The sequence below is a fragment of the Dendropsophus ebraccatus genome, chromosome 3, assembly GCF_027789765.1.
Source record: "Dendropsophus ebraccatus isolate aDenEbr1 chromosome 3, aDenEbr1.pat, whole genome shotgun sequence".
NCBI classification, from domain to species: Eukaryota; Metazoa; Chordata; class Amphibia; order Anura; family Hylidae; genus Dendropsophus; species Dendropsophus ebraccatus.
Genome location: NC_091456.1, coordinates 164,837,362 through 164,861,736, shown reverse-complemented (window position 1 = coordinate 164,861,736; position 24,375 = coordinate 164,837,362). Strand labels below are relative to the sequence as shown.

The window sequence follows — 24,375 nt, the reverse complement described above, 5'->3', positions numbered from 1 at the left end:
GGCCGTTCGGTGACCCCGGCTGGGTCACGGAACGGCCGGTCTCTGGCCGGATCATCTCGGCCGATACTTAAGTACCGGCCGGATGATCTTTCTGGCCGCAGAGCTCTGATGCGGGTGCATCAGCGTGCCCGCATCAGAACTTCCCATAGCACACAGTGAAGTGAGCGGCCGGAGCCGCTCGCTTCACTGTGTGAACTGACAGGGCTTTCACTGAATTCCAGCCGCAGAAAACTGACATGTCAGTTATTTGTGGCCCCGTATGGGATCCTGGCCGGAGTGTATACGATGTGTGTACACTCCGGCCAGGATCCCATTGAAAGTAAGACATTGTTCCACCGCGCCAAAAGTACGGCCGTTGTTGCCACCGTAGTGTGAACATAGCCTGATCCTGGAAGTGACATCACCATGTTATCCAGGAAGTGAAGCCTTGATGCAGTAGTAAGTGCAAGGAAGAAAGCACTTTATGTGCATCTCCCGTAATAAGTGTATATTGGTGATTTGTATAACTTTTGTGGGACAATACAATACTTAAATAAAAATTTTCGCAGGACCTCTCCTTTAACCATGCCTGGTCATCTTATCTCACCTACAGATACCGGAGAGAAGTTGTGGTAGTAGAGATATAGTGATACAGCGGCTTCCTGCTCGGTAATCTCAATAGAGGACAGTATGGCTATCAGCCAAAAATTACTACATACGTAGAACCTCAGCAATACAGCAAATGGGAATTCAGTGTAAAATATCCGTCATGCTATAGATATAATGGGGGAGATTTATCAAACATGGTGTAAAGTGAAACTGGCTCAGTTGCCCCTAGCAACCAATCAGATTCCACTTTTCATTCCTCACAGACTCTTTGGAAAATAAAAGGTGGAATCTGATTGGTTGCTAGGGGCAACTGAGCCAGTTTCACTTTACACCATGTTTGATAAATCTCCCCCATTCAGTCTCCAGACTAGACTATATTTTCAATTAGATTCCCTTGTAAAGCATTGACACTATCTCCATAAGATGAAACCAGGGAGCAATCCCTCTTCTTTCTGGAGTAGTTACTTTGCATAACATTTTCTAGGTTCCTCAGTTCTCTCCCATAGTCCAAAATACTAGTGATTTTTTTTTTCTTTCTATGAAATTGATCCTCGAGTGTGTATGGATGAGGAAAGAAGGAGGATAACTTTAGCTCTCCGATAGGAAAGCTTTGCCTAATTTTTTGGAAGGCTAAATTGGCATCCCTATGTGGTATCTTGCCAAGCAGGCAATAGAAATGACTGCAATAACTATTTATGTCACCAGCCTGCGGCATGTGGCCACATTTGGAAACACCAGATGATACTGAGGCACACTGCAAAACAAGAGAAACCAAAGAGAAAAACGAGATACATGGAAATTATCGGCCTCATTCTTATTGCTCATGGACATGTTATCCTTTTACACTGGGGGCTATACGTACATTTGGGGAGATTTATCAAACATGGTGTAAAGTGAAACTGGCTCAGTTGCCCCTAGCAACCAATCAGATTCCACCTTTCATTTTCCAAAGAGTCTGTGAGGAATGAAAGGTGGAATCTGATTGGTTGCTAGGGGCAACTGAGCCAGTTTCACTTTACACCATGTTTGATAAATCTCTCTCTCTCTAAATAAATGTGTGTGTGTATATATATATATATATATATATATATATATATATATATATATATATGTTATATCCTGTCTACTAGCCTCTCTACTTATCCTGTTTACTCCCACCTGGGTACTCCAGCATAATTCTTTTTCTTTCAAATCAACTGATGTCAGAAAGTTAAACAGATTTGTAATTTACTTCTATTTAAAAATCACGTCTTCCCATACTTATCAGCCGCTGGATGTCCTGCAGTAAATGTTGTTTTCTTTTCAGTCTGACACAGGGTGCTTCCTGCTGCCACCTCTGTCCATGTCAGGAACTGCCCAGAGCAGTAGCAAATCCTCATAGAAAACCTCTCCTGCTCTAGACAATTCCTTACACAGAGAAAGGTGGCAGCAGAGAGCACTGTGTCAGCCTGAAAAGAATACACCACTTCCTACAGGACATACTGCAGCTGATAAGTACCGGAAGACTTGATATTTTTAAATAGAAGTAAATTACAAATCTATATAATTTTCTGAAACCAGTTAATTTGATAGAAAAAGATTTTCGCTGGAGTACCCCTTTAAGCTGAATTTTACATGGTTAAATGGCAAGTTTTCCTCTAACTTCTTCCTACTAAACTATATGTCAATCTGCTAGGCTCTTCATGTTCTATACCAAGGACAGGGAACCTTTGGCTCTCCAGCTGTTGCAAAACTACAATTCCCATCATGCCTGGACAGCCAAAGCGAAGCTTTGGCTGTTCAGGTATGATGGGAATTGTAGTTTTGCAACAGCTGGAGAGCCAAAGGTTCCCCGTCGTTGTTCTATATAATGGTTCCTGCAGATTATAGTGCATTTTTAATGTGACAAGTCCCCTTTAAAGATCCTTGAAATATAACTGGGGATTATTAATCAAGCCAGAATCTCCTGGAGAAGGTACAATCACTCATCCGCAGGCTCTAGGGTTCTCCTCAGTACAGAGTTGGATACTGGGGAAAAGTTTCCCATTGAGGAGTATTATACATGTAATGGTTTCACTGATTGACACAATTTAGAACCTGGAATCTGTGTTTATTCACGTCTGTGATTGTATAAACATGGAAGATGACAATTTATCATTTCTGACAGACTGGCTTCTCCTTTCCTCCATATTGCCGAGCTGATATGCCGACATGAAATATGACTCTTCTTCATTTGGATCCCGTGTTGTCTCCACGGCATGTATTAGGTTTAGGCTTCACGTTGGCGCTGATAAATTACAATGCGCCAGTGCTTTGCTTCCCGCTGTGACCAGAAAGACTTTCTTTGCTCAATAACAGAACTGAAGAGACTTTTTCTTTCTCCCAATAATTTCTTACAAAGAGAATTGATTTTTCAGATGAACTTGTTGTCGGAACGGATTGATGTTGCTTTAATGTATCGAACGGTTTCTCGCTGTGAGCTTTAGATTGTAAATGTTTGAGACAACTGAAAGATCTGTTTCATATCTGGTACTGGATTCTGGGATTGGGTCAAGACTGATTTCATAGGGGAGGAGGAAAGATTTGATGTCAGGATGATAAGATACGTTATTGAAGGTGGCCATATGTGGTGTCCCACTAGGGGTGTTACTATTACATACACCTTCAGTAACTGTTGTCTGAATGATTAGCCAGCCATCATTTGTCTCTCCCATCTGACCCTTGTTCTCTCCATACACAAGAACCTTCAGTGCAGCCAGTGTTCCTGTATTTTCTAGGGAGGGAGGGTTAAGCCGGAGCCAGAGGCTGTGGTTTATTTCTCCCAGAACAAAGGGGTTGGGCATGATGGAACATCCACTGAGATGAGATGGCTGGTCAGGTGAGCCACAGAAGATACGCCTTATGCCGTCACCCACACCTACCGGGAGTGGCGGGTACAGTTGACTAGAGAATGGAGACCATTACAATGCTGGGAGCTCATAGGATGTGTAGACCTGCTGTATGGTTTAATGATTATACCTCAAAAGCAGAGAAGACAAACCAGAAGTTATTTATGTGCAGAAACTTCATGGGATATGTTAAAAGTGCTTATAGTACAGGGAGTTCATGGGTCATAAAGACTTGGAGTGGAGAATAGTGTTGAGTGAACTTCATGAAAGTGTCCAGGTTTGGCAACTTCTCTGAACCCGAACGCTCTGCATTTCATTCCCTGCATCTGGAGAAGGGGGATGGAGCCTGAGGAATGCCTGGAAAACCGGACTCCATAGGGTCAGGACAGGACTCTCTAGGGTCAAGACAGGACTCCTTAGGGAAAGGACAGGACTCCATAGGATCAGGACAGGACTCTCTAGGGACAGGACATGACTCTCTAGGGTCAAGACAGGACTCCTTAGGGACAGGACAGGACTCCCTAGGGTGGCATCCACCTTCTCTAGATGCAGGGAGTTAAATGCTGAACCTGAAGACTTTCGTGAAGTTGTCTCAAACCTGGTGGAGAAGACAACACAAAAGCCAGTAATGATATAGGGTGCTGACTGGACATGTAGACCCACAGTCTACCCAGCGCCAGTCTGTTCATGAGAGAAAAAAAAAATGCTTAAAGGCAGAGAACCCAACCCAAGTGGCACATATAGTGCAGTGAGATCTAGGGACATGTAGACTTACAGTTTAGCAAACATACTTTAATGATAGAGAAAACAACCCAAATAAATTCTGCAGTATATAGTGCATATGGGACATACAGATCTCTGGTTTATTGAATATACCGTACCTCAGGGGTGAAATTAAATAAGTGGACATGGAGACTCCAATGGACAAAGAGGTATTATTATTTAGAAGCAATCACAGTCAGGATTCTTCATGGAGTTTGGATGATTGTTCCCTCATGGGTTAAAGATTGAGTTGAATAACTTCCCGGAGTTGCCATCACCTGTAGCACTGGTACCAACCAGTTGTAGCGCTGTAGAGCATCCCATTCATTTATGATGTCATAGCATGCCTGTGCCCGACATCTTACAGTCTGAGTCAGTCTGAGTGGCGGCCAGATCAGTCTTATATTATTTTTATGTCCTGTTATAAAGCGTCATCTTTTTCATAGCCAGCCATATGCTTTTGCATCGTACCAGTCAGAGCCGCCTTATGTCTCATAGACTATAACAAACAACACATAATCTAGTGCTCACAAAATACAGAAGAAAGATGTGTCTAGTAAATATTTCACAACCTCTTTTTATGACTTTGAAGCATTTTGTTTTGTATCTGTCTAGAAGACAACAACATTGATCTAGAAACACTACGATACAGTAAATGTTATTAATAATGGACTTGGGGCCCATGTGGAAATACAACATTGTTCAGTGACCCCTGGCTGCCAATTGGCAGGTCCAGTCTCTGTACAGTTAAAGGGAAAGGCCTATGAGAGCACTGTTAGCTTGACTCTTTCCTTAACTCTTTTAAATTTTATTGGAGAAAACAATGAAAAACAGAGGTCATTGCCCTCTATGTAGATTGGATTAGACTGGACCAAACTTTAAAGAGGTTTTCCAGCGCTACAAAAACATGGCCACTTTTCCCCCTACTGTTGTCTTCAGTTCAGGTGCAGCTTGCAATTAGGCTCCATTTACTTCAATGGAACTGAGTTTCTAAACCCCACCCAAGCTGGAGACAACAGTAGGGGGAAAGTGGCCATGTTTTTGTAGCGCTGGATAACCCCTTTAATTCTCCTGTTAAAGGTTAAGGCATTTATGGCATATTACTTTGATATGTCATGAATAAGAAATAAAAAATTCAAATCAACTGGTGTCAGAAAGTATACAAATTTGTAAATGACTTGTATTAAGTCCTGCAGGAAGTGTTGTATTCTTTCCAGTCTGACACAGCGTCCTCTTCTGCAGCAAAGAGCATTGTGTCAGACTGAAAAAAATACACCACTTCCTGCAGGACATACAGCAGCTGAGAAGTAATAGAAGTAATTTACAAATTTGTGTAACTTTCTGACACCGGTTAATTTGATTTATGATTTACTTCCGTTAAAAAATCTCAAGTCTTCCAGCTGCTGTATGCCCTGCCGGAAGTGGTATTCTTTTCCGTCTAGAGAGCAGACTCTTTTACACAGTTGGCCCTGTCTGTTCTATGGAGAGGGGAGGGGGAGAAGGGAGATTAGTCGGCAGCGGAGAGCAGAGAACAAAGGATTACACCACAGGGAGCCGTACAAGGTATTTAGCCGAAAGAGCTATTTAGAGGTCAGTGCTGACTGTCAGAGGAGATAGCCCAGTGATGTAGCTGTAAATTTACTCTTTGTTGTCCCGTTTTGGTGCCTCATCTCCCTCCACCCTTCCCCACTCCATAGAGAACAATGAAGACGGGGGGGAGAGCTTCAATCTGCTTTTTCATGATAAAAATGCATTTTTCGGCTAATAAACCCCATCACAAAGTTTCTTAAAATCGCCTGTACTATTGATTTCTGCCAAAAAAATTGAACCGACAGTGACACTTTAAAGCCAGATATAGGAGAGAGTTGGGAGAAATGGATGCTCTCCTGCGACTCTATAAATTCTCTATGTATTTTGCAGAGTTTTCATTACACTCTGAGACGGCACAGAATCAGACGCCAGGGGGAGATTATTTATTATTCTCTGTTCTTGTACTGAGTATAATTTTAATAATTCAGAATAAAACTGGAAAGTTTGCCATGTAATAGATCTCTCAGCTGGTAGCGCTGACATTTGCAGTGGTTGTTTCCAGGATGAGGGCAGTAACATTAGTGACTGGTATTGTGCTTGGACACATTCCCACTCTCTGGAATCTTGGCCCATGAAGCCACCGCTAGCAGCAAGCATGGACAGGACAGGTTTTATCGTTCCATCTTGTAGATCTCAGTTTCACTTGTTTTTTTACAGTGTCAAATTATTGTTAGTGAGTAATTTACCCTGAAACCCACAGTTTTCTATATCTAGCGGCACAGAGAAGAGGGAGAGGAACAACCACTATGGGCACCAGTTACAGGGTCATAGAGAGATCCTCTTATTCCTTATTCATATTTATTTTCTGATTGTAGAATTTTTAACTAATTTTTACGATTACGGGGACGGCAGTGTTGTCTGAGCTGCGGTTCACATTGTTCTCAGAGAGGCTTTACAGCAGCCATATGGAACATAGCAGCCTGCATACTGAATATATTCGTTCATCTGTATGAGAGAGTGTGACGTCAGAGGTCACTATGCAGGAAGGTAGCTGTGACTATAACCTATTGTGTATAGTGCAAACCTATCATGATAGATAGATAGATAGATAGATAGATAGATAGATATCTCAGTATTTAGGTAGCACTATACCAAAAGGTGGAAGTCGAGTGCCAGCAGGGATGGCTCTGACCAGGAACCAGTTAATTAAACATCAAGGAATTCCCCACAGCACCTCTTGCAGCTTAGATAATGTGATTTATTTTCAAAATGACAACATAATAGTGCAACACAGCAAACTAGGTATCGTGCAACGTTTCTGCGGCCTCCGTAGTCGACTACGCTTTTGAGTCCTGCACAAAAGCCGTGTACGTCCGGCAAATGAGCAGAACGTTGTCATATAATGACTCCGTCCTGCTCATTTAAGTCAATGTGGCCGTCGGCCGCACGGCGGGCTGCACGGCAGCATCCTTTTCTCACTGATTCCCGACGTGCAGCCCAACGTGTGGACAAAAACGCAATATGAACATACCCTTAGGAGGGATTGTGTTTCTCATGCTGGGCAGCAGATAAGGTAACTGAGGATTTTCTGAGGTGTAAAAACAGTGAGTAGTTAAACCACTACCTTACACCTTGTAATAGAGGGGAATACAGGCAGCTTGGCACTGTCAGCAGAGGCCCTTTTACAGATTTTTTTTTTTTATCCACATCAAGCCGTACAATGAATTATCTTATGCCCGGCAAACCTTTAACAAGAATGACTATACAGACCTATTAAGGCTAATCTGTAACTCTTCCTCTGTGCCTCTGCTCTGCTCATTGAGTACCAGCAGCGCAGTCATTACATGTCTATAAACAGTTAACAAAAAGGAGAGAAATAACTGCGCACCGCTGTTTGTGTCGATCTTTGTGAAGACAGAACAAGCTTTGTTTCAAGGGGAAATGAAAATCCATTAAGAAGGAAAGAAGTGGTTTTGTATCCTCTACAAGATCCTCTGCATAATCTAACAATAAAAGACAATAACGTGGACTACGCATAAGAAGTACATAGTCTAAGTGTAGTAAATACCTTATACTGGCATAGATTATACTGGCATATACTGGCAGTGTCAGACTGGGGTATCTGGGGCCCATTAGAGGAAGTGATCCTGAGGCCCACCAATGAAGAACCAATGAGAAACGACATGTCAGTCAGTGTTTGTGCAGGTTGTAAAGCTGGGGGCCCACCGAAGAATCTGGTCCTCTGGTGGGCCAGTCCGACACTGGTGGTAGGGAACCTTGGCTTTCCAGCTGTTGCAAAACTACAACTCCCGTCATGCCCAGGCAGCCAAAGCTTTAGGTTTGGCTGTTCAAGCATGATGGGAGTAGTATTTTTTCAACAGCTGGAGAGCCAAGATTCCCTACCTCTGCCCTAAGTTCATAGAATATATCACAGTCTGGCCAGAGACGTATACAGTATATGTACCTGTCACTTACAGTATGAGGACACCAGTATTATAATAACATGATATTTGATTACCAATACAAAAGCTATTTGATCATCTTAGGCAAGATAGAATGCGGTCGATACCACAGGTGCTTCATCAGTCGGTAACTCTGCAACACATAAATGGTTCCAAAACAGGGTGCTTCGATATGCAGTAAGAACTAATGTGTAGAATAACATAGAAAAAGATACAGGCACTCACCGGCAAACTGGAAACTTTATTTGGGCACAGTTAACAGCGGGAAGGGAGGACAGGTAGAGATGTGGGCGCACGCTACCCCAGGACAGCTGTTTCATACCTGATTGGCGCTTCTTCGAGTGATTTGTATGCAATTTGATCATCTTACCCTCTTCTATATATTGTTCTTCATTATTTGGTGCGTCAACCACTGCTGCCTGTAGGCATGAACTTTTCGACATGATATTTGGAGCTTGTTAAACAATTTGCATTGGACCTAGAAGCTTCGCTTTATACCTCTGATGTTTAAAGGGGTTATCCAGCGCTACAAAAACATGGCCACTTTTCCCCCTACTGTTGTCTCCAGTTCAGGTGTGGTTTGCAATTAAGCTCCATTTACTTCAATGGAACAGAGTTTCAAAACCCCACCCAATCTGGAGACAACAGTAGGGGAAAGTGGCCATGTTTTTGTAGCGCTGGATAACCCCTTTAAAGTGTCACTTTCATTTTGCTAAATTTTTGAGCTGTCAGAAATGTTGAGCTCAATGTAGTAATTGGGTTTTATAGAATTAGAAAAAAAATGTGCAGTTTCCAAAACAATGTAATTCCCCACTCACCCAATAAACCATAGCTGCAATACCACACACCACCCATGAGCAGGGGCTGTTCCTGGCAGAAAGCAGCCAATATTTTTGAAATTCCGACTGCATATACCATTCGCTAAATATATTTTGTTCTATCCACAGTTCTATCTTTTTCTTAAAAATGTGCAAAGAAATCATTGTGGATCAAACTGAATGTTTTATTTGATCCCAAACAGCTTTTCATGAGAGCGTTACTAAGAAGGTATTGCCAGTACTATATGTAGATGTCAAGTCAGGAATTCTTTATTCTTTACATGTGAATTTACTGCAATTTCAGTGAAAAGGATATAAATCCAGTGCATCAGTCAGCTCCTGTAAGAAGGGGTTATATATATATATCACCGGCTCTAGTTCAATAACATCATTCAATCAATATATAATATTATGAAGAGCCCGTCCTCCAATAAATCAAATTACCCTTTAATCCCTTAATGTGTTCTGTTTCCGAGGTTAAAACATTTGGAATGCTCTAAAGGTAATGAACATAAATGAATGGATGGATAAAAAATAATAATAAACAACATTGTATCATAATAGTAATAATATTATTAATGGTGATAAATAATAATAATAATAATAATAATAATAATAATAATAATAAATGTTTTTCTTTCTTTACAGTGTTGCTTATTCCGTGCACGTCTCTGAGGATTATCCAGGTAACGTCATCCTTTTTCACTTTTATGACCAGCATTTGCTATGTGACTCTTATTGCCATTTAAAAGGGGACTTCAGCAAAAATCTTTTTCTTTCAGATCAACTGGTTTTAGAAAGTTATGAAGATTTGTAATTTAGTTCTATTAAAAAATCTCCAGTCTTCCCATACTTATCAGCTGCTGTATGTCCTGCATGAAGGGGTGTATTCTTTCCAGTCTGACACAGTGCTTTCAGAGGAACTGTGCAGAGCAGGAGCAAATCCCCATAGAAAACCTCTCCTTATCTGAACAGTTCCTGTGTTGGACAGAAGTGGCAGAAGGGAGCACTGTGCCAGACTGGAAAGAATACACCACTTCCTACAGGACATACAGCAGCTAATATGTACTGGAAGATTGAAAAATTTTAGATAGAAGTAACTTACAAATCTATAAAACTTTCTGACAACAGTTGATTTTAAAAACTTTTTCTTTTTCTGGAGTACCTCTTTAGTCTATGGTCCCACTACGGGATCCTATTGGGGAAAAGCGGCCACCTTGTAACATTAACGACTGCAAATAGTGATCACGGTCATTAATTGTGGCCGTCAACATTACGAGATGGACGTCTATTTCCGATATGATCCTGTAGTGGGACCATAACCTAAAAGGGTACTCCGGAGAAAGAAAGAATGTCCCGAAGAGATGATCCAGTAGTGAGAAAATAGTGTCAAAATGTGCCTGAAGAAAACTTTTAACATCTCCTAAGAACATGTGAAAAGTTTTGATTGTTTTAAACCCAATGCACCCCTCTCCTTCTAACAATCAGACCCTGACTAACCAAAACTTCCCATATGTCTCTTTCTATGGAGTATCAAACGTTTTTTGTAGTGACAAAGGCCCACATCATCTTAGAGGTAGCAGTAAAAGTCTTCTTGTAGAATTACTTAAAGGGCGCTTTAAATTGTATAACCTGCTCTGATGACGATTGGCAGGCAGATAGGAGAAAGGTGCTGCAGAGCTCCTGTATGTGCGGTGGGTAGCAGGAGGTATATACTAGGGAGCTGGATTATGTGGAGTTCAGTAGTCGGCTTTTATTAGCAGATAGAGAATGGGCCTCTGGGAAATCAGAGTCTCACGGCTTAATAAGTTAGGCGCTCTAGACAGTCTGTAGCCTGTGCCCTTTAAACAAACTGTGAAATACTGTAAACACAGACCTATACAGTAGTTTGTTGACAGGATCTAAAACAACTCAAGGGATTAGATATGGCTTCCCTTCTCAGCTTTCAGCTAAATCTCTGCCGGTAATGCAGTATTCTATAGGGATATTATAGGGTGCCCCCAATACAGTCCAGGAACCCCCAACAGGTTATATCTTCGCAACACACTATAAATTGTACACACTCATATCAGTAACAAAGGAAATTTATTAGAAAAAAAAAATCACAAAAGACTCCTTAAAGGGGAACTCCAGCATTTTTTTTCTTTCAAATCAACTGGTGTCAGAAAGTTAAACAGATTTGTAATTGACTTCTATTTAAAAATCTCCAGTCTTCCGGTACTTATCAGCTGCTGTATGTCCTGCAGGAAGTGGAGTATTCTTTGCAGTCAGACACAGTGCTCTCTGCTGCCACCTCTGTCCGTGGGGATTTGCTACCACTTTGGACAGTTCATTATGAGGACAGAGGTGGCAGTAGAGAGAACTTTTTGACACCAGTTGATTTAAAAGATTTTTTTTTTTTCGATAGAGTACCCCTTTAAGGGAATCGGACATGAGAAAATCAAGTTTTTATGTTCAAGATATTTTTTAAGAATTTCATGTAATTTATTTATTTTCATTTTATTATTTATTGCATAAATCTTGATGTTTTCATTTAAGATGCTTAATTATCGCATAAGAATTACAATGAAGTGCAACACCTGTGTGGCATGCCTAGGACTCCCATAGAAGTCAATAGCTCCTCTCTGGTCCATTGCTTTTTATCTCTATGTGGCTCCAGTAAAGTATACCTCTTAATGGTGTTAAAGTGGAGCCAACAGCAGCCCTTTAATTAATTCCTGTCCTTATGGCAGTGTACAATAGGGGTCTTACCCAACACCCATGGACACCAACCTTCTTGCAGTCCAGTGCTTCCGTGCAGCTATATAAGTATTAAAAATAAAATGCAAATTAGGGTGTAAGGTGAACTGCAAAAGCCCAGCACAGTTTAGCCACATCTCTCTAAACTAATGCTCCCACACCTGCCACTATATGCCCACAGACTTTAGACTGACATGAGTCATTCCCCTAGGCTGCAAAACCTCAACACAGTTCTGCATATACCTGGGCACAGTGATCATATGTGGCCGCTGGGAGAAGAGCAGATCAGTGCACTTCTTCCTGTCAGTCTAAAGTCTGTTGTAATATACAGGCTGTGAAAGCGCCAAACTGTGCTGGGCTTCTGAAGCTCAAGGAAACACTCTGGGGACCTTATCCCCTAATTTGCATAATAATGCATAATAATTCTAAGGGCCGTATTACAAGGGACGATTATCGTTTAAAAAAATCGTTAGATCGTTCAGATTTAAACGATAATCGTTACGTGTAATAGCAGACAACAATTAAACAGCCAACAAGGAATTGTTGGTCATTTGATAATAAGACGTTATAGCTAAAATGTACGCAATAGGGACGAGAAAACGACCGCAAGAACGATCATAAGTAACGATCATTGTTCCGTGTAACTGGGCAAACGATTTCGGGTCGTTTGCCTTAGCGGTCGTTTGAGATCGTTAATCGTTAGTCGTCAAAAAAAATTGATGACAGGTTTGCTTTAACAGAGAAGAAGCTTCAGGCAATTTGGCCGCTCCTGTTATAATGGGAAAAAAAATTACAATCAGAAAACAGAAACAGATTTAAAAAAAATGTATTTCAGGTTCTGGCACTATTCATTAAAAAATAAATAAGGTAACAGGAATTCATTCAGAACACATAGAAAATAAAACGAGCGGCAGCACAACCCCTGATAAGACTAAAATGTGTAGGCAGTGGGCACAAATACGGTGCGGTATGCATATACTGGTATTGGATGGAGTGACTCTTGGCCACATGATGCAACTAGAGCGCCCCAGGTGTAAAGACAGACAATACAGAATGTCAGCAACTGATTAAATAAAGGTCCAAGGTCAGACGAGAAAAATATACATAGATATAATATATATATATATAAGACAAACAACAAATACGCATAACTGAAAAACAGGCAGAGAAGAATATACTGCACACATGCCCCAGTGTCCTGTAGTGTAGAAAGCCCCATGTGTATTGCCTCTTTACATAATGCCTGATAACCATATAATTCTGTGCCCTATAGAAACAAATGATTGGTCACTAATAGATCACACAATAGATTTCAGTACCCTTATAGCGGTAACTGGTGTGCAGTAACCTGGGGTTTGTAGGTGTTGTTAGCAGTGGGCGAGGTATAGGGGTACCAACTAGGCACTTGTCACGGTGGCCAGGAGTGGTATGCCCACCCCCCGGGTATACTAACACTGGCTTTGTAAAGGTAGAACCAGGTGTATGTGGGTCAAGGACTTAAAAAGGAACAGTATGGATGGGCACAGGTATGGATGGGAGATATAAGATGGGAAAAGCTTTTTTTTAAAAAGGAATAGAGGGCGGCAAGGTCTCTGCAGCTGATGCTGCAGGCTGCACACTGCAGCTAGTGACTGGTTAAGCAGGCCATCAGCGAGCAGGGACCTGGAAACTGAAGCAGGAACGCACCAGGGGATTGCGGGCGGGTAAGCATTGGCTGATTAGTATTTTTTAACCATATGGCAGTTAAATAGTTAAAGGAGAAGTCCTACCAAATGGAAAAAGGGAGGAAGACAGGGGTGTGCGGGAAAATAATAAACAACGTAAACTCACCCGTTCCTGTGCCTCCTTTGCCCCACTTCACGGTCCTGCTGATGGCTGCCAGATGTAATTTTAGGATGGAAACTGGGTATGTCATGTACCCGACTCTTCCAGCTGCAAAGTCCTGGCCCTGCTGAGCGATTGCCCACTCAAACAGTCAGTGACTGGAGTGGTGTCCCGCCCCAGTCACTGATTTGCGGAGCAGGCAGTCACTCAGCTGGATACGTGACATTGCAGCTGGAAGAGCTACAGGTGGTTGGCGGCTATCAACGGAACTCGTGAGCTGCGCTAGGGGGCATCAGGTTCAGTAAGTTAACTTTATTTATTATTTCCCCCCCCCCCCTACCCCACCCCCCCCCCCCCCCCCCCCGGCTTCCTGACTTTTCTTAATTTGGTGGGACTTCTTTAACATGGCTGTCAGTACATTGTCACATTGGAATAAAAGAGAATGCAGGGCCAGATGATCTTTATTTCTGATGAATTAAGATGTGGGCAAATCAGTGTGCACCCGCATACCAATTCAACGCTGCATTCAATGAATAGCAGTTGCAGAAAACTGTGTATACCGTGATTCCATAGACTTTTCTATTTTCTTATTTTCTGACTGCAATTTTGTACATTTTTATGAGGACTGCCATATTGCCTGGGCTGTTCTTAACAGCATTTAGTGACATGCTTTACAGTAAGACTCATAGACATAGACAACAAAAAGACAGCGCCTGTCCCCTTGAGATCAATGTGAAGCATTACTGAGCATGCTCTGTGACCTGTGCAAAGGACCTTCCAAATGGAGCTGCTATTTTCTCTTTTACTTACTGGTGTCACATGTCGCTGCAATGCTGTACAGATCATTTTACAGCAGCCTCCACTTATCACTACAGATACAACAGGAAATCTCAACTTAGTTTTAGTCCCAGTGGTGAAAATGAAAACTGCAAGATCTCAGGATTATTTTATACTATAGATAGAAAAATGAGGGAGAAAAAAAAATCACCAAAAATTCTTTAAAAATATGTTTAACATAAAAATTTTATTGAAACAATAAGTCATTTTCAGCTGACACAATCCCTTTAAAGAAAATGTCTTGCCTAGATTTTTCTTTTTTACAGATTCTTGTTAATTAGTATTTTATATTTTCCGATGACTTGCTCAGAGAGGTTGTTCCTGAGCAGGAGGTCCCCATCTATGTGTGGACAGATTGAAAGGTGTTACCTTAGTGAAAACCTCCATTATATTAATACTAAGCAAAAGTCTTGCCTAGATTTTTATTTTTTACAGATCCTTGTTGATTAGTATTTTATATTTTCCAATTACTTGCTCAGAGAGGTCCTGAGCAGGAGGTCCCCATCTGTGTGTGGACAGATTGAAAGGTGTTACCTTAGTGAAAACCTCCATTATCTTAATACTTAGCAAAATGATGACTCTTCAGCTCTAGGCTCACAGATACTACTTAATACAGTAAGTCCCTGGAGTGACAAATAGGAGAACATCTCCTGACTCTTCAGAAGTTCCATGTGAACAGGGTCAGGGCTGTAGGGAAGCGAGTAATGACTCTTCTCATCTCCCGATGAATTACTCTGGAGTATTACAGAAGCATATGTGGTGCTCTCCTTCCCCGGACTGGCACTGGGCCCTGACTGGGAGCTGATGGGCTTCTACATCTCAGCTGCTGGTGTAAATTAACCTGAACTATACCGATTTGCGTTCCTAGAGACAGATATAAAACCTAAGATGTGATGTGGTTACATAGCTGTTTTTGTATAATACAAACGGAAGTATTTCCCCATTGTTTTATGTTCTATTCTGTAAAGAGTATTGAGGCTCAGGCTATTTTTACATCTAATACTGACCCCATGGTTGTGGTATACGCCAGCATATTGCTGACATATACTGTGGCGTACTTGGATCAGGTCCAATGAATTCACTAGGCTTGTGTTTGGTCTATTAGTAGTACAAATGCAGTCCATGTTAAACATGTCGTACTGTCGTGACTAGGAATGAGCAAACTTTTGAAAAGTTCGGTTCGGTTCGATCTGGCGAACTTTCGTGAAGTTCGGATTCGTACGAACCGAACCTAAAACGAACCTTGCTATAACTGATAGGGTATAGTTTCGTTTAGTTGCAGTTGCTATTACAATGAAAAAAGTGGAAAAAATCAAAGTGCAAAAAAAAGTGAAATAAAATTAGCCAAGGTGTAAGTGATAACACGGGACAAAGGACACAAAGTTCCTTGGACCCAGTAGGATGAAAAAAGAAATTTGACAGTGGAACCAGCAGCAGTAATAGTACTGTATTGGACCCAGTGTGGTGGAGAACAGACAATTGACGGAGGAGGAGGAGGCAGTAGCACTTGACTGCACCCAGCCCAGTATGGTTAAAAAGAGACTATTGGAGGAGGCGGCACCACTTCATTGCACCCAGCTCAGTATGATTTAGAACACACTATTTGAGGCATTACCTGATTGCACCCAGGCCAGTATGATTGAGAACAGACTATTCATGGAGGAGGATGTTCAGCCTTTGAGTGGCGGCCTGGGAATCCTCGCTGATTATGTTGTTCACCGCACTTTCAAGAACACGGATGAGTGAGATTATGTCGTTGATGTCGTGTCCTCAAAAGGGATCAGCAATTGGCACGACATGTTTGCAGAAACTTGAGCACTATGAGGGCGTAGCCCTCCCTGCTGCACTGCAGAGAAAAGGTTCCTCCCATTGTCGGCTACAACACTTCCCACTGTTAGTTGACCTGGGGTCAGCCATTCATATATCTCCTCCCTGATGGTCCGGAGGAGCTCCTGCCCACTGTGTCTTTGTTCACCCAGACTCACAAAATGGAGGACAGCCTGAGAGCGCCGGGCCTGACATAGTTGGTAAGACACCGGGGCAGGTTGGACTGCAGTCAAAGCGGTGGATGGTTGCAAGCTGGTGGAGGCAGAACTTGTACAGAACTGGCCCTCTAAAGCAGCGGGGAGGTGACAGTGGCAAGAATGGGCTAACTTTCTGGTGGTCATCAGGGGGAATGTTGACCCAATGGGCAGTAACAGACATGTACTGCCCTTGCCCATAATTAAAGGACCAGACATCAGCACTGGGGTGCACGGTCTTGGACACCAAGAATCCCAATGAGTCGCCAACATTTTTCTACACAACTTTGCAGTGATGGCAGAGCCGATGGGACTTTTTTTTCTCGGACAGTGATGGGACTTTTTTTTTTTACTTTATTTTTTTTATACTTTTTGCTGTTGCAGCTAAACGTGGTTCTCCTATTTTTTGAACCTTATTGTAAAGATATGAACTGATTTTCCCTTAATAAATTCAATAAGCTTGAACACTGAAGTTGCTTTCATGTGTCCTGGTTAATACTCACAGACAGCTGTCACTTTACATTTTTGATTAGGCAGCACCCAGGTATATCTGAGGAAAATAATTTAAGGTCTCACCCTAACAGGGGTGACGTCACACATCTTGATATTCACAGAAAACCAGGATACAAAGGATTATAGGAGTAATAATCCCTTGTATCCTGGTCTATTCTGTGAAATAAGTACAATTTTGCGTTGCCTTTGTTATTTTTACCACATTCGTAACAAACTTTCTCAAAGTTTGGTTCAGTGCCAAACCGAACTTTTTGCAAAGTTCGTAACGAATCTGGTTCGTTACGGTTCGGTTCGCTCATCCCTAGTTGTTACATATCTTCATTGTAATGCCCCAGCACATGGGCACAGTGCACAGCCCTAGGCATTTTGGGGAAATTTATTAAACATGGTGTAAAGTGAAACTTGCTCAGTTGCCCCTAGCAACCAATCAGATTCCACCTTTCATTTTCCAAAGAGTCTGTGAGGAATGAAAAGTGGAATCTGATTGGTTGCTAGGGGCAACTGAGCCAGTTTCACTTTACACCATGTTTGATTAACCCTTTAAGGACAGGGCCCATTTTTGTTTTTGCGTTTTCGGTTTTTCCTCCTTGTGTTTAAAAGGCCATAGCACTTGCATTTTTCCACCTAGAAACCCACATGAGCCCTTATTTTTTGTGTCACTAATTGTACTTTGCAATGACAGGCTGAATTTTTGCACTTGGTACACTACGAAACCAGAAAAAAATTCAATGTGTGGTGAAATTGAAAAAAAAAACTGCATTTCTTTTATTTGGGAGGACTGTGTTTTTACGCCATTCACCCTGGGGTAAAACTGACTTGTTATGCATGTTCCTCAAGTCGTTACGATTAAAACGATATATAACATGTATAACTTATATTGTATCTGATGGCCTATAAAAAATTCAAACCATTGTCAACAAATATACGTTCCTTAAAATCGCTCCATTCCCAGGCTTATACCGCTTTTATTATTGGGTCTATGGGGCTGTGTCAGGTGTAATTTTTTGCGCCAGGATGTGTTCTTTCTATCGGTACCTTGATTACGCATATACGACTTTTTTATCGCTTTTATTACATTTTTGCTGGATTTGATGCGACCAAAAATGCGCAATTTTGCACTTTGGGATATTTTGCGCTGACACCGTTTACCGTGCGAGATCAGGAATGTGATTAATTAATAGTTCGGGCGATTACGCACGCGGCGATACCAAATATGTTTATTTATTTATTTGTTTACTTTTATTTAAAACCTGGGAAACGGGGGTGATTTAGACTTTTATTAGGGGAGGGGGCTTTTTACTATAAACAACACTTTTTTTTTTTTTTCTTTTACACATATACTAGAAGCCCCCCTGGGGGACTTCTAGTATATATACTTTGATCTCTCTTTGAGATCTTTGCTGTATAGATATACAGCAAAGATCAATGAGATAGGCACTCGTTTGCTTTCGGCTGCTGCAGCCGGAAACAAACGAGTGCCGAGCTGGGGACGGCGCGATCTTGGATGAGTCTCTTGGACAATGTCCCGGAGGAGCGATCTTCCCCACTAGTTCCCAGGGAAAGGTTGCCTCCAGTAATCGGAGGCAGCTGTCAACTTTGATCAGACCGTGCCTGCTAATAGCAGCGGTCCCGGGCTACACGCGGCACCTGGGACCGCGGCGCTTCGCCGCGCAGCCCCGCTTTGAAGTGTTAATGAGGACATATGACGTACGGGTATGTCATATGTCCTTAAGAGGTTAAGCACCCTTTGTATTTAGCTATGTATTGGAGATTGCTTGGGCTTAGTATAATGTCACATACTGTACACATGGGATGCTTTATTATACATGTCCAATAACATTGTGCCAGTAACACATGCTCTTTTGAAATGCCCTTAATACATATGCACACTCATCTCAAGCGAGCATCCATGTGTTTTCAATGGGCTAGGAAAGAAAACCGCTGTCACAGTCTAATGGTGGTGACTTATCGCCTGAAAATTGAAGTTAAAGCATAACTGTCATATACATGTCACTTTTCAGAAATCAATAAATATCCATAATAGTACAAGTGATTTTAAGAAACTCTGTCATAGGTTTTATTAAGCAAAGGAGTTTCCTTCTGTACTAAAAAGAAAAAGCTGTTTTCCTACCTCCTCAATAGAAGCAGGATTTCTGTGTCCATTATGGTCTATGGAGGGGTCGAGGGGGATGAGTGAGCACGGAGAGGAGAAAAGGCAGCCCTGCAAAACACTACATCCTGCAATCTTCTCTCACCAAGTTTCCAGATGACCTTTCTAACCTGTAAATCCAGTTTTTTAAGTGCCAAGACTCCAAACTGCAGAGCCGGTTCTCTCCTCTTCCTGCTCACTCATCCCTTTTGGCCCCTTCCCCCTCCATAGGTTATAATGGACTCGGCAAACCCGTCTTTACTTCTCCTGCTCCTCTGTAATGAAGATGGCTTTGTCTGATAATGAGCAGATAAGAAGTGGAGGAGGGGGGAGGCTGGAAAACAGCTTTTTGAGTACAAGAGGCTTTCTTTGCTTAAGAAAACCTATTACAGAGTTTCTTAAAATCGCTTGTACTATTGATTTCTGGAAAAAAAACAAAAAAAAAAATAAGTAAATGACAGTTACACTTTATACTCCAACATGCCTGATCCTTCTCTCTCTGGATATCAGAGGACACTCTGGAGGCCTCCATACAGCAGGTTTGGCTGTAACATGTAATGTGTATGGCCAGCTTATGGACATTATGCACTGTATTCCATTGTCAGTTACTGCTCAGGGTAGGACCTACAATCTGCATAAACAAACGCTTTGTGTCAGTCTGTGAATTACCCGCGTGACACATCTCCAGCCGCGGTCCTGTAGCCCAAGGCTAGCTTTATCATTGATAGATCGGCTCCTATGTGCCCAGATACTTCAGACTTACTTACCTCTAGCCCTGAATGCTCATATCTTGCACATTACAGTATTGATTGCAGAACACTGAATGGCTTTTGTAGTAGAGGAAGGTGTATAAATTATAAATCTCCGGGTTCTGTGTAGTGTAGTGCTAATAAACAGGAGAGCCGCACAATCAATACATGGTTTCCAGGAACAATTAATACATGGATGGATTTCTAAGAAGTTGACAGGCCTGAGATAAATGTATCATTTACGTTACAAAGGCAATTGTTACCCTGTGATAGCTGTAACATTGTATGCTACATTGCTTACTATAGGATCATACATTGCTTATTAGGTGTACAGGACATGCAGTGCTTATATGTCATATGTACCTCCAATCCTTCCTATAATGCAGGGGTAGAGAACCAGAGAGAGAGAGAGAAGGTTCTCTACCCCTGCTATAATGTCTCCTGCAGTATAGTATATACCAGCAAATACAGGTCACGCTATACACTCACACAGGACTTACTAAGGATGTATACAATGCTTACTATGTGTACATAAAGTGATAACTAAGGTGAAAGTAGCATATTTAACCCTCTAACATATGTAAAGGTTTCCATTGTGCTTCCCGTTCTCTTCTTCCCTCTAGTGGCATGATGAAAGAACAGGAGTGGAATGATAAGTTTTTCATCATACCCCTCCTGTTTTCTCATCATGCCCCCTTTCCTTTCTCCCCTCCTGTAATGTATGTATGTAGGTTTCCATCATATCCCTTTTTATCATCTTTCCTTAGAAAACATATGTTTAACATAACTGTCGTTAAATTTGTTGTTAATTTTTTTTTTTTTTGCAGAAATCAATAGTCCAGGTGATTTTAAGAAACTTTGTAATTGGGTTTATTAGACAAATATGCCATTATCTGCATTCAAAAAGCCTTTTCCCAGGTCCTCCCCCCCCCCCTCCTCTCCTTTCTGTCATCCACTGCTCAGAACCAGGAAATCTTGACTGTTTTTTCATCAGTCAGATCTGTCTGTTCTATGAAGAGGGGAGGGGGGAGGAGCGAGACTAGTGGGCAGCTGAGAGCTGAGAACAAAGGATAACACAGCGGGGAAGCTATTCAGAGGTCAGAGAGGTCAGTGGTGACTGTCAGAGGAGAGAGCCCGTGATGTGAATGTAAATTAACTCTTTCTTGTCCTGTTTTGCTGCCTCTACTTTCTCTCTCCATAGGAAAAACCATAAAGACAGAGGTAGAGCTTCAAACTGCTTTTTCATGATAAAAATTCATTTTTTTTTTTGCTAATAAACCCAATCACAAAGTTTCTTAAAATCGTCTGGACTATTGATTTCTGCACTAAAAATTTTAACGACAGTGACACTTTAAGGCTTCAATCATGCCTCTCCCCTTCCCTTTTTCATTCCAATAACATAGTGTATATAAAAAATTCCATCATTTCCCCATTCCCTTCTTGCTGTAATGTACTGTTTGCAAAAGTTACCATTATGTCTCCCTTACCTTTCTTCCCCCCCAGTAACAGACAGTATGTAAAGGTCCCATAATTCTCCCCTTTCCCTTCTTCCCTTGAGTAACATATGCCTCCCTTTCCCTATTATCCTTCCTGTAACATATGTAAAGGCCCCATCATTTCCCCTATTCTCCCCATGGACCTCACATTAATCAGCAATATTGGTCATTCTGTCATAGACACAATCAACATCCATTTTAACCCCTTAACGACACGGGGCATACATTTACATAAATGTACGCCCCGCCGGGGTACCGGGATATGGAGCGGGGTCACAAGCAGAGCTTGCCCCATAGTGGGTAAGGACTGGCTGCTATCTGCAGCCAGGCCCTCACCCTCAATGGCGGGCTGCCGCAACGTTTAAGTGTAAGTGACCGGAGCATCTCCCGGAGCATGGCCTGACTGCCAGGTAGCGTGCGTAATCGTCTGATCTATTTAAATAAAACAATATTATTCCCACACGGTTAACGGCGTGAACAAAAAGTGGTAAAAAAACTTGCGGAGATTGCTCTTTTTAAATCACATTTTATGTATAAAAAATGTATAAAAAGCGATCAAAAATTATGCCCCATACGACCCCGTACGTGAAAAAATAAAAGCGCTATTAGGGTACAAACACACACAGCTTATACGCTGCATATTTACTGCTGCGATACGCAGCAGATACGCAGCAAATTAGATCTAAATAACTGAACACAGTATCAAATCTGCTGCGTATCTGCTGTGTGTGTTTGTACCTTAAGAGTCACAATAGGGCATTTTAAATATACCTATTTGCACAAAAAGTGTTACCACTAATAAAAATAGTAAAACGTTAAAAACCTAGTTAACATGCATATCGCTGTGTTCAGACTGACCTAAAGAATAAAGAAAAAAAATGCCAGTTCTACTGTTAAGTGCATTATATAAACATGGAAGCCCCCCCAAAATTTGCGGAATCACATTTTTGACCCAAATTCACCACATAAATTATGTTTTGGGTGTTCCGTCATTCATGTTATGGCAGATTAAAAAGCTGCATTACTAAGTACACCTGTTCCTGAAAAGAACAAGCCCTCACATGGCCCTGTAGGTGGATAAATGAAAGAGTTACAGGTCTTAGAAGGCGAGGAGGAAAAAACAAAAACGCAAAAGTAAGAATTGGCCCAGTCCTTAAGGCCATTTCAGGCCTGGTCCTTAAGGGGTTAAAATGCAATTTTAATGTTGATTTTATTTAAAAAAAATGGCCTTAAAACAATTCATTCATATCAACTAGTGCCAGAAAATGCCAGAGATTTGTGATTTACTTTTATGTTGAAATCACAAATTTTCCAGTCTGCCCGGCAAGAAGTGGTGTATTCTTTCCAATCTGGAGAGCAGAAGAAGGTTTTTTTTAATGGGGATTTGCTACTGCTTTGCACAGTTCAAGACAAGGACAGAGGTGGAAGCAGAGAGCACTGTGTCAGATTGGAAAGAATACACCACTTCCTGTAGGACATACAGCAGCTGATAAGTACTGGAAGACTGGAGATCTTTTGATAGAAGTAAATTACAAATCTCTGTTACTTTCTGACACCAGTTTTTTTCCCCCTCTGGAGTACCCCATTTAAATACATGTTCCTGAAAATAAGAACTATGATATCCACTGGGCATTGTACATGTTCCTGTCTCAACAGATGTATAAATTAGGTGGAAAAAAGGTAGAAATGCAGCCATTGGTTTACAAGGAAAATGAATAAATACAATCATAAACACTACTACTACTACTACTACTACTACTACTACTACTACTACTACTACTACTACTACTACTACTACTACTAATAATAATAATAATAATAATAATAATAATAAAAGGTGCCAGTGGAAATCACCTAAGGAAAATCGTGACAATCAATGTAAATAAGTGTTGTTGTTTTTTTTATTATTATTATTATTATTATTATTTCTTTATATGATTCAATAATCTGTGATGTGTGATGATTTGACATCTCTTAGATCCCGGTTATGCCCGTTTACAGAATCTTATTTTCCTTCATCTGTCGGTCTTTATCTAAGTACAAATGTAGCCAGGTTGTATGTGCATATATATAACCTTATTACTGTGTACATGACTGTGCATTTTATGTGTTTTATTGATGTTTTTTCTACAGATAACACTTATGTTTCCAGTTCAGAAAATGATGAAGATGTGTTAGTTACTACAGAACCCATCCCAATCATTTTCCATAGGATAACAGGTAAGAAATGTGAACCTGTGATAAGTTTTGTTTGTGCGCTGGATTTATTTATTCATTCATAGGAAAAGTACTAAGATTATTATAGAAACCACAGACAGAAACATTCCACACTTCTATCAAATCTATCAAAAGTGGTGCAAGTCATGCGGTTCCCTTTAAAAAACAAAACAAAACAAAAAAAAAAAAAAATAAATATATATATATATATATATATATATATATATATATATATATACAGTATATATTGTAACTGATCTTTTAATCTTTACAGTGGACAATCCTCAGCTAAACTACAGATAAAACTGCAGTAACCAGGTCTGAGCCCTACAATGTGAATGGAGACAACTGCTTTCAGCTCCGTTCACTGTATAATACAGGCGCTGAACAGCTGACCCCAGTATCAGCACTCTGTTGATCAGTGAGTTATGAGCTATCCTATGGACAGCTCATCAGTATATTTTGCCCTGAAAATCCCTTATAAGAAGCATTTCAGCTTTATTCTGCCCATATAATGCACACTTACCACCAATGTTCCTATGGTGCCATCTGTTTCATCCAAGCTCAGCTGCATCCATACATTTCACCAGAAAATTACAAGGGTTTATGCGCCACAGGAAGTGAACTACAAGATGACATCATCACCTATCAGCTACCTCCTGCCAGTTCCTATAACTGAGTGAACATTGAGCACTCTCTTTAACCAAACCCAAACATGCAGCATCTGATTACTGGTGGCTGAAGAAGTTTGATGCAGCCCTAGGGAGTCTTGGAAAACATGGATTCAGCCTATGGTTGGCTAT

General features: G+C 41.2%; 1 protein-coding gene across 1 annotated transcript in view; it reads left to right on the top strand.

The window, feature by feature from the left end:
* PARP8 (poly(ADP-ribose) polymerase family member 8) overlaps positions 1-24,375 on the top strand; it is a 181,359-nt gene that overhangs the window by 76,355 nt on the left and 80,629 nt on the right. The window contains exons 3-4 of the mRNA XM_069963050.1: positions 9,676-9,713; positions 23,489-23,575. Coding sequence (XP_069819151.1) covers positions 9,676-9,713; positions 23,489-23,575 — 125 coding nt within the window. The remainder of the gene's footprint in view (positions 1-9,675; positions 9,714-23,488; positions 23,576-24,375) is intronic.